The sequence below is a fragment of the Impatiens glandulifera genome, chromosome 2, assembly GCF_907164915.1.
Source record: "Impatiens glandulifera chromosome 2, dImpGla2.1, whole genome shotgun sequence".
Lineage (NCBI taxonomy): Eukaryota > Viridiplantae > Streptophyta > Magnoliopsida > Ericales > Balsaminaceae > Impatiens > Impatiens glandulifera.
The window spans coordinates 29,368,630-29,379,711 of NC_061863.1; the positions used below are offsets into that span (position 1 = coordinate 29,368,630).

At 35.0% G+C, this 11,082-nt stretch overlaps 1 protein-coding gene across 1 annotated transcript; it reads left to right on the plus strand.

Moving 5' to 3' along the window:
* Positions 1 to 8,275: 8,275 nt before the first annotated feature.
* Positions 8,276 to 10,247, plus strand: LOC124925336 (ER lumen protein-retaining receptor erd-2.2-like). The gene is made up of 6 exons (XM_047465307.1): positions 8,276 to 8,654; positions 9,002 to 9,201; positions 9,309 to 9,449; positions 9,539 to 9,619; positions 9,715 to 9,839; positions 9,927 to 10,247. Exons 1-6 carry the CDS (start codon positions 8,432 to 8,434, stop codon positions 9,973 to 9,975), a joined length of 819 nt encoding a protein of 272 aa, XP_047321263.1. The 5' UTR covers positions 8,276 to 8,431; the 3' UTR covers positions 9,976 to 10,247.
* Positions 10,248 to 11,082: the final 835 nt, after the last annotated feature.

Here is an 11,082-nt window from a genome sequence, read left to right on the forward strand (position 1 = left end):
TCGAACAACATCTGATATTCGAAGATATCGCCGATGCGAATAAATCCTCGAAGGCGGCTGCTCCATCAACTGGACCGGTCACCAGAAATAGAAAGGCCTCCTCTAAGAGGGCAGCGGCTAAAAGGTTATTGGCCGACATTGCTGAATCGGTTGCTGCTTCACCCAACCCAGTCTCCCCAGAGGTTGAAGAAGTCGAGGAAGAGGATATACCGCTACACAGAAGAACGTGGGGTCTCGAAGCAATTCCACTCAGATCGGTTCCTCCACCGGTCTCACCATTCACCGGGACCTCGGGTGGTCAAGAATCCTCCTTCAGAGTTGGCACCGATCCCTGCAATCTGGGAAAGGGAATGATAGCTGACTATCTACGGTAAAGATTAATGCCTAAGAAGAGGGAATAGAAGTTTTAATTATCTATTGCTTATGTTTACTTTATTATATTTCCCACTCTTATATATATAAAGTATTTTTGGAAACCGGCCTACATTTTACGTTTTACATGGTTTTGAATATTTTAAATAAAATAATCAAAAAGGGAGAAATTAATAGAATACAAGTTTTCTTCAAAAACAAAATTTTTCTCAAAATTTTAGAAAACTTTCTCTAAGTCATTTTTCAAAAATCCGGCCAAATAAACTTTTAAAACAACCGGCCTACAGTTTACTTCTTACATGGTTTTGAATATTTTAAATAAAATAATCAAAAAGGGAGAAATTGTTAGATAAATTAGACCTGTTAAATAAGAACTAGGATCGGTCAAAAATCTGACCGGTCAAGAATCCAACCGATCAAGAAAACAAGACCGGTTATAAGACAAGGCAGAGGACGTATTCAAAACCGGAAAGATATCCGGTTAACCTAAATCTATGAACAACCGATAGACATCCTAAACCGAAATACACTCAACCGGAAAACCGATGAAAAGACTATTTGAGAAAGAAGTCTGAACTATCAAATTATGTACAATATACAAATCGGTGCAAACAGATACTTTGAGTATCTGCGAAAGATGATACCAAAGGAACAGACTATAACATTGACATATCCATACGAGTCTGGTGATACTCTGTAGGCTGCAGAAGATCGCCTGAAGAGATCTTTCCATTCTGGGATAATTCAGAGGCGCAACCTTCCAGGTGCAGGCAACTGTCCAACCGACAGTTGCTACATTAAATAAAAGACAAACCTAGCCGGTTTGACCTACGCATTGGAAGTCTAAACCGCCAGGTCTGAAACACTGAACCTCTGCTCAACCAATCAGATTCAAGGAGAAGAAATGTGACCGTTGGCACATTTCACCTATAAAAGAAGGAGCTGAAGAGGATTAAATGCAGTTACCAGTTCCACCAGCTACAAGTTCTAAGAGTTATTAATTACAAGTTCATCTCTCTACAAGATTCAAAGTTTAAGTGAGCATTTGAAGTGAGTTTACAATTTCAGTGAGAATTGTACGAGTGTTTATTGAGCAGCAAATAAGTCTCGATCGGATATTGTGTTTGTGTATTCCTTAGTGAATATCCTTCTCGCGGTTTCGAGAAGAATGGGTGACGTAGGAGTTTTATCTCCGAACATCCATAAAAATCTGTCTTGTTCTTTACTTTCTGTCGGCTCTATGCTCTAACCGATTTGTACCGCTCTAACCGATCTACATCTTTTTAACCGATTTACTGAACCTCAAACCGACCCACTAAACTCCAAACCGACTTTATCCAAATCCATCTTTATTCATCCCGTGTGTGTGTTGCTTCAACCTGAAACAAACCACTTCCGCACTTGAACTCGGTTCAAGGGTTTGTGACAGTTTGTGTAGTATTGAAACCCGGTGTTAATCTCTAACCGGATTAAACACCAACCGTTGAGTGAAAGGTGTAAACCGGCCAGACCCTAGTCTGCCACCCCCGACCTAGATCTTAACACATACTCTATAGTGGTTAAGGTTTTGAAATCACTGTTGAGCATCTTTTCTAAGCATATCGATTAAATTAGACATTTTTAAAATAAGCTTGTTTAAGTTTAGAGTTTACAAGGATTTTTCTCTCAAAAAAAGAGAAGAAAAATAGGAAAAAAGAAGCGGAAAAGAGCATCCAAGTAGACTAAATTCTGAAATGTTAGGCACGTAAGACGAACAACACGAAGAATTATAATCTTCAATGAGAGTCAAAATTCGGTTATCAAATAACCAATTTCTGAAAGCGATTACTTGCACACAATTGGGAACTTACTCTATATAATTTCCTTCGTATCAAGACAAAAAAGTGAGTTCAAATAAATATCCTTTATAAAGGTCCAAAACCTTTCACGAGGCTTAAAATATTGAAGATGTTTCGATGAAAAGCTAAACACGTGACAATGATATCAAGATCTTTACTAACTTTCGCATCAGGAAAGCAAAATACCATTTTCTTCACTAGGAAAATTGTCAAGCTTGCATCTCTTTAGTCCGGAGTTTATCATGCATTTTTCTTCATAAAATTCCGAAATACTTTAGTCCATGCTAAGAGTATTGAATTTCAAAACATACTTTTATTGTTACAAGTCTTATCTAACAGATGCATCCCAATATTTTGGACTTGAGCCAAGCATGCATTCATGCATCATAAAATCAAAAATTCCTAATTCAGTAGGAGTTTTGTTTTAAAGCATGCATAGAATCATAAGAACACCAATGACATCATGCCCATATTTTTCGTGGTTCATACCAGATGTTGTGATTACAAACCAAGAGAATTCTCCATTCATCTCGAGAGAATATTCCCCAAGAAGCATTTGTACTTATCGACTTAGCTCAGACTAGGCACATGTTTGAAATCTCCTTACAGTGTACTTTACATATCCATATGGAATTCTTTCTTCAGAATCTTTGTAGTGTAAAATCGGTTCTTGAACATTGGTAACTCTTAGGAGCCATCTTTTGAGATTTTAGCGAATTAAAGAAACGTGGAATCGCTGTTTATATGCACCTGACTCAAGTTATCAAGTCATGATTGCATGAATCTACAACCTTAGTATGCTAGATTTATTTTTTTGTTTTCTCTAAGATGATAACATTTCTTTGTCAAGATCTGAGGCGATATCTAAGGAACCATCATTCGAGATGTCATATCAAAAGAAAGAGACGTGGTATCTCACTCTACATGAACATAACTCAAGTTATCATGTCATGATTTCTTGGATCTATAGCCTCCGCGTGTTAGATTCATATTTTTCTTTTCTAGTAAATGTCAGATCTTGGTTGAGACCTAAAATAAAGTTTTCGAAAATAACACTAATTTACGCTTCCTTGAACATTATCAATTCTCCACAAGAAAGGGATAATGCGTTTGTACCACTTTTCTTTATCATGAATATTATCAAATGAATGTTCATGAGGCTTTTATGTACATCCCAATAGAGGAATCAGAAGACAACCCAACAGTCTCTCATCATTGATTAATATAAAAACTCAATGTGCCCAGTAGTTTCTCATTATCACATTGATATGAAAACTTAATGTTTACAATAGTTCAACATCATTGCATCAATATGAGAACTCTTTATTTCTAATAGTCTTATCATCGCATCAATATAAGAACTCAGTGTTTATATCGGTTACTCATCGTCACAGCGATATGAGAACTCTTTGTTCCTTTAGAAGTTCATCATTGTCGCACTAATACGAGAATTATATTATTCCTAGTAGTTCCTCATCCTCGCATCGATATGAGAACTCAATATTTTCTAGTAATCTTTCAACATCGCATTAATATGAGAACTTTTTGTTCCTCTAAAATTTCCTCATCGTCACATCGATGTGAGAACTTACTAGTTCCTCTAGTATTTCATCATTGTTGCATCGATATGAGAACTTAGTATTTTATAAATAGTCTCTCAGCATTGTATTGATATGAGAACTTAGTGTTTACGGTAGTTACTCATCATTGCAATGATATGAGAGCTCTTTGTTCCTATAGTAGCTCCTCATCATTGCATCGATATGAAAACTTAGTGTTTTCCGGTAGACTTTCATCATCACATCGATATGAGAACTCTTTGTTCCTCTATTAGTTCCACATCAACACATCGATATGAAAACTTCGTGATTCCTAGAAGCTCATCAGCGCATCGATATAAGAACTTAATTTTCCATCAGTCTCATATCATCGCATCAATATGAGTACTCAAGTTGTTCCCAAAAGTCTTTCATCATCGGATTGATGTGAGAACTCATTGTATACATCAATATTTCATCGTCGCATCGATATGATAACTAATTGTCTTTTCAGTAGTATCTCATCATCACATCAACATGAAAACTCACTGTCTTTTCAACAGTTCTTAATCATCGCATCGATATGAAGACTTAATGTTTCTAACAGTCTCTCATCATCTGGATGATATGATAACTTGGTAACTTTTGAATTAGAAATAGTGTAATCATTGGTAGGCTTTCATTATTTCAGAATAATCGAAACCTCGATGGCCATGATCAACTTTTCATCTCAACATGACTCTAGGTCATCATGACTTAGACTTCACATTTGTCGTCGATATAATTCCTTGGTCGCCACAATTAGGTAATCGAAGAAACACAAGTCATGTTGCAAATATTAGTTTTCAATTCATTATTGATTAATGAACCTACTACCCGGGAGGTGCACCTCAAGATCGATACACAGTTAGAACTGCTAAAAACATTGCCTTGCAGATGTTCATGGAGTCTCTACATGCAATTACATGGTTGAAGAATAACTTTCTTTGACCCTACATTAGATCGAAACGCAACGAGTTCTAAACTTATATTCCGAATACATTGATATTATGCTTGCATATGTTATTACTTCTTACAAGTATTTTGTAAGAATATTTCTATAGTTAAGCACACGATTCCTCAAGAACATGTTGTCAAGTAAGGTAAAGTAGAACGAAAAATGCATAACTCCAGGTTGTATCTTTCATTTTCTAGTTGAAATTTTACATTTTGGGAGTATAAAGTTGGTGCCTATTTGATCGAGCTTGGACATTCGATTTATTAAGCGATAGTATTCTTCTCCAAACTCTATCCAATAGGGGAATTTTGTAAACATCGCATATTTACACACCAAAATTAAAATAAATCGGTTCAGTCTAGTATGATGATCATATTTGATTATTGGACTAGAAAAAATAAAAATTAAGAAACAATTTTTAGTGAAATGACCCTTGAAAAGCTATTTGAACGTCAATTTTCAAAAATAATCAGAATTTGATTGACCTAATACCTACAGAATGACCAGGTTAGAAAATCATGATTTTTTAGTATAAGATTGCTATTGGGAAAATTTATAGAACACCTATTTTAGGTTTAATCTTGCACATAAACGTCATTTTTCATAAAAAGTTGGAATTTAGGAAATCTCATACGTTCAAATTAGCCAGTTTGAAAAAATATGAATTTTGAGTATAATATTATTGCTTGCAATTTTTTGTATAAGACTTTTAAAATGTCAAAAGAGTCAAAAAAATCGAGTCAAACTAAGTAGGTCAAGACAGATTGAACAGGAGTCAACGCAGCACTCTCGCGCTCCCAAGACATTCAAATGAATGAGTGATGTCACCCTAACATCAGTGCATGCTTCATTTGAAAAATGTCGAAATTTCATTTTTGGCGTATGTCGACAACTTGATCTTGATTAATCAAGCATCAAGGGCGTTGAAAAATTCAAAAAATAGATGATGAAGGAGTTCAATATGAGTGATATCGGGTTACTCTCGTACTACCTTGTTATCAGGTGAACTATAAGAAAAACAGCATCGAGGTGAAGTAGGCAGCTTATGCGAAGAAGGTGTTAAAATAGTTTATAATGGATGATTACAACTCGAGCATGTATTCGATGAAAGCAAATTTACAGCTCAGAAAGGACGTGGAATGAAGCTTAGTGGATCCAAAGGAGTATATGCGTATCATCGGGTGTCTCAAGTTCTTGATACACACTCGACCCAATATCTCTTATGTAGTTGGCATAGTGAGTCGATACATGGAGCAGTCTACCACTCTACACCAACAAAAAGTAAAAAAGAAACAATAACTAGAATAAAGTGACATAAACAACACATTATTCGTTACATGAATGGAACAACGAGCTACATAATTCAGTTAAGAAGAAGACGATAAGTTAAAGAACTCGTTGGGATAGTGTTCTATCTCAACAGGAATCTGATTGTCTGGCAATCTCAGAAGCAACAAACTATTGCCTTATCTTCATGTGACGAAGATTTTATGGCAGCTACTAAAGCGTCGTGCCAAGGACTTTGGCTGAGAAACTTGTTGATTGAGGTGCGTAGTTGCGAGTCGAGGCCGGTAATCCTCTATATCGATAACAAATCCGCAATATCATTAATGAAGAACCTAGTGTTTTATGGACACAAAAAATACATCGACACTCGGTTTCACTTCATCTGTGAATGCGTCAAGAACCGAAAGATCGTTGTAGAGTCCATAAGCACCATAGAGCAACGTGCATACATTCTCACCAAGGTGCTAACAAGAGTCAGATTCGCGATGATGCGAGATTGTGAGAGCTGCTCGGCGTGACAAATCTCGAGCCAAATCAAGCTTACGGAGGAGATTGTGAGTCTAAGTATTGATTGTCATCAAATTGAAAGTTACTGGCCTTTATTGTCTTTTATGCAATTAGGGTTATTTAATTATTAATGAGTTTGTGCCTGTATGTATAAGTAATTTAGGGTTTCTAGGCTAACTATTCCTCTATAAGGGTTGTTTGTAAATGTTGATATACAACACTTAAGACTCTTAAAATTTTTCTTCAACAAATATTATTGTTCTTCCCAGTTTTTTCCAACGTTTCCGTTCTTCATAATTATGGTTTGAATATCTGATAATCAGAACCAACATATAAAACCTATTTATGCAAGACACTTAATTAGAGAATAAACAATTGTGTGCTCGGCTTTAAGGCTCTTTACCCAAGTATGGAGTCAATCTAGTTATTGATTCAAAGGACATCTTGTCACACAAGAGACCTTACCACCAAGGAAATTTGATCTACTCAGTACGTGTCAAAAATGGTCATTGAGTATATTCCAAGGGTGGTGTCTCATTCATATCACAAATTAAGTGAGTATTTTATAGAGTAATTAAAGAGTAAGAATGAAAAAATAGAAAAAAAAAACTTTAGTGAACATTTTATCAAATTGTAATACATTGATAAAACTAGAAAAAAGTTTATGTGATACTAACATAATAAATTCTCAAGATGGTATATTCAATTAAACATAACTAAAATTATTTGTAAACAATTTATATATGATTAAATCGACGATTATAAAGTTAATTGACGAGAGTTATGGTTAATGGAATGGATGAGCTATACCATTTAAAAATATGAAAATTAAGGGTGAATCAACGTGAATCTCTACATATTTTTTAGAAATTAAAAAAAAAGTAGTCAATTATATATAAAACCTATTAACTCTTTTTTTTTTTGTTAGACTTCAGTACACCTCAAACCAACCCTAATTTTTATATTTCTTTGATTCGGCATTTTACACATGCAAAAGAACCAATAAAAAAAATTACATACACAATTGACCAAAGATCGAAAAGGTTTTTCAACAACATGATAAGCGGCTTAGGAGCTAGAACATATATTTTTGTGGAAATAGACAAGAAAAGAAAGAAGAAACTTCAAATGAAATAAGAGAATTTGAGAGAAAATGATGATCATATATATATTAACATGACACAAAATTTGGTGCTGCAAATAATTAACCACTACTTAGACAAGGGATTTCAGATAGATCCATATTATTTCATTATATATTTTTTATTTTTATTTTGAGGGGGTAAAACTATCAATGTATGAAGAAGGAAGGAAGACAAGAATGGTCGATGATAGGTCGTGGTACTGGTTGTTAACTTACCTGTCTTTGATAGGCCAATATTATCTTGAGTATATTATTGTAGGTCATGGTTGAAAATAGAAATAGTTAGAGATTTATATTTTATCATTATTATATATAAAAAAAAAAAAAAGAGGTTTCAACAAAATATTGTATTTTACTTTACTTTACTTTACTTTTAAAAAATAAAACAATCCCATAAATGTTTTGACTGAGATTTAGTTTATTTGGGTCAAAACATAGCCGGTTAAAAAGTACAAATAAAAACCTAGTATGACAAAATTTAAAATTTTATTCTTATTTTAAAAAATAAAAATAAAAATAAAAATAAAATAAAACCTTGTTAAATTTAGAAAAATAGAAATAGATCAAAGCATCATTGATTGATCATCTACGGGGGTTGCCTCTTTTTGTACTAACTGCTCCTTCAATCTTCCTTGTGCTCCTCGCTCTTCTCCAATCCCCCCAAACAGTTTATCGCCCTACTTGGCTCCTTGATCGGCTCTCATTTGTATACCAGCAAATAGTCAGAAAAGGAGAGAGAACAAGCACGATGAGGCCAGGAAGAAAGCCGATCCACGCAGTGTCGATGTGGGTTCGGAGGCAGCCGCCAAAGGTGAAGGCTTTCCTCGCCGTGGTATCTGGCATGGCGGCTCTCGTCTTGCTCCGTGTCATCGTTCACGATCACGACAATCTCTTCGTTGCCGCTGAGGCTGTCCACTCCATCGGAATCTGCGTTCTTATCTACAAGCTAATGAAGGAGAAAACTTGTGCTGGTAAGCCAACTTAACTCTATCCTCTGCTGCAATCAATCGTGATCTGATGTAATGGAAATTGTTCGAAGCTCTTGGGTTTATCGTTGAAGGAAATTAAGAAAATTTAGGTGATATTGGACCTTAATTGGCTAATTTGACTGTTATATACCTAGTCAAAACTAGAATATTCTCGTCTTCTGGGCATAGGATTGCTCGAAGTCTGAAAATTTGATTTAGTCAATTCGAACTTCACCTCTCTTGTATGCATTTTTGGCATTAAGATTTGTTTAAGTTTGAATACGCTTCCCGTTTGGTAATTTTAATTTCGTTATGATTCAAGATAGAATTGAATATTCGAAATTTTGCAGGGCTTTCACTTAAAACCCAGGAACTAACTGCCATATTTTTGGCTGTTAGATTGTATTGTAGCTTTGTCATGGAGTATGACATCCACACTATACTTGATCTATCCACTTTGGCCACTACATTATGGGTAATTTATATGATCCGTTTCAAATTGAGATCAAGCTACATGGAGGATAAGGACAACTTTTCAATCTATTATGTGGTGTGTATTATGATATCCCTTCCAAGTTTGAAGTTACTCTCTCTTTATCAAATTTCCTTTTCAGAACTATAAAATGCATCCCAAGCTTTTGTTTTATGTCCCCTCAGTTGGTTCCCTGTGCTGTTTTGGCCTTGCTGGTTCATCCATCTACATCCCATCATATCATCAACAAGATCTTTTGGGCGTTCTGTGTGTATTTGGAAGCTGTTTCCGTGCTACCTCAACTCCGGGTGATGCAGAACACTAAGGTAAATAATTCATCCTCATTTTGTGCATTTCTTTTGTGATTGGTTTGGGATGTTCTTGCAGTGATTGTTCTTTGTTCTATGTTATTTAGATTGTCGAACCGTTTACAGCTCATTACGTGTTTGCGCTGGGAGTTGCTAGGTTCTTGAGTTGTGCTCATTGGGTTCTTCAGGTTTGTTCTCCATGAAAAGATATACCCTTCTTATTGAAATTGATTAGTAGAATGGCTAAATAGGACATTGTTTATTGCTTTGTTGTTACTGACAGGTTTTAGATACAAGAGGTCGTTTATTGACAGCTCTGGGTTATGGGCTATGGCCTTCTATGGTTCTTATCTCTGAGATTGTCCAAACCTTCATATTGGCAGACTTTTGTTATTATTATGTCAAAAGGTCTGTTTTTCTATTACTACTCTTTTTTTGCTGCTATATTTTAAAACCTTTGATGTCCTGATATACTGTGCTTTTTTCTTTTGGCAGTGTTTTTGGAGGACAACTTGTCTTGCGTCTACCCTCTGGGGTTGTGTAATATGGGCAGAGTATGGAAGAGAGTTATGAACAATCGGAATTTCGTGACTCTCCACTATGTGAGTAGAGTTTGTGGAGTTTCGTAGTTGACTATGTTCGAAAAAGGTTGAATTAAGCAGACTGTAAATTCAGGGTTTTTTTTTAAAAGAAACTTTAATATGGTCATCTGGGACAAAAAACACTAGTACTGATTTAACTTATTTCTCCTTTTTGGTGATTTCCCACATCAAGTGACATATGGTTATATATTCAGTGAAGAAAGTTTTTAAACTATTTATGTATTTATCCTATTTATAATGATACCCTTCTTTAGGGATGACAACCTACCAGTTAGGTACCTGGGTACCCGACCTCCATAAGCTCCTGACTACCCAATCTTGATATCCTATCTTTTATTCCATTCCTGGCAAAGTTCATAGATAAAGGAGTGTCAAACTAGTTTCCGCATTGTGGTGCTACTGGTTGCAGATTGTTTTAGAATTAAGCGCAGGTTTGTTTAGTTACTGCATTCTGCATATATTGTATTAGGTTAGTTAAATATTAATAAACAACCAAGAAGTTTCACCTAACATATCTTGATCCTGTTGGAAAGCTACCTGTGAGTATTTGGTTTATGGTATTATCTTCCCTGACATTTTCCTTAGTAAACAAAACGGGTTCTTGACCCTAGAACAAGTATGGATGGAGCTATACCCTGCAACAATCAAGAACTATAAGAGAAGAAGGGGAGGATTCAGAGAAATTGTAAGAGACAAAGAACAGACTTCTTTTTACAGTTCTTGTGGACAGGTCTTTAAACCTACTATGACTATAACCCCATACTAAATTCTGATAACAAATGGGTATCAGACATGATTAGTTAAGCCCGTTGATTTTTTAAATTATTTTATTTTAATTTTATAAATTTAAACTGAAAATTTAAAAAGTACTTGTTTTTTTTATCAGTTAACTTTTGTTAATGTGATGTAACTATTAACTAAAAAGTAACAATTCTATAAAAGATAGGTAGATTCATATAGTCAAATAGTTGGGTAAGTTATTGCATAAAAAATGTAAATGAGTCAAGCAAATCGTGAGTCGCTCGGTCAAAGTTTGACTTTTACAAAGT

Excerpts from the sequence above, each read along its gene's own strand:
- LOC124925336 (XM_047465307.1), top strand. The coding sequence starts at position 8,432 with ATGAGGCCAGGAAGAAAGCCGATCCACGCAGTGTCGATGTGGGTTCGG. Across the intron at positions 8,655-9,001 it reads GAAGGAGAAAACTTGTGCTG|GGCTTTCACTTAAAACCCAG; the intron begins GTAAGCCAACTT and ends GAAATTTTGCAG. Across the intron at positions 9,620-9,714 it reads GTGCTCATTGGGTTCTTCAG|GTTTTAGATACAAGAGGTCG; the intron begins GTTTGTTCTCCA and ends TGTTACTGACAG.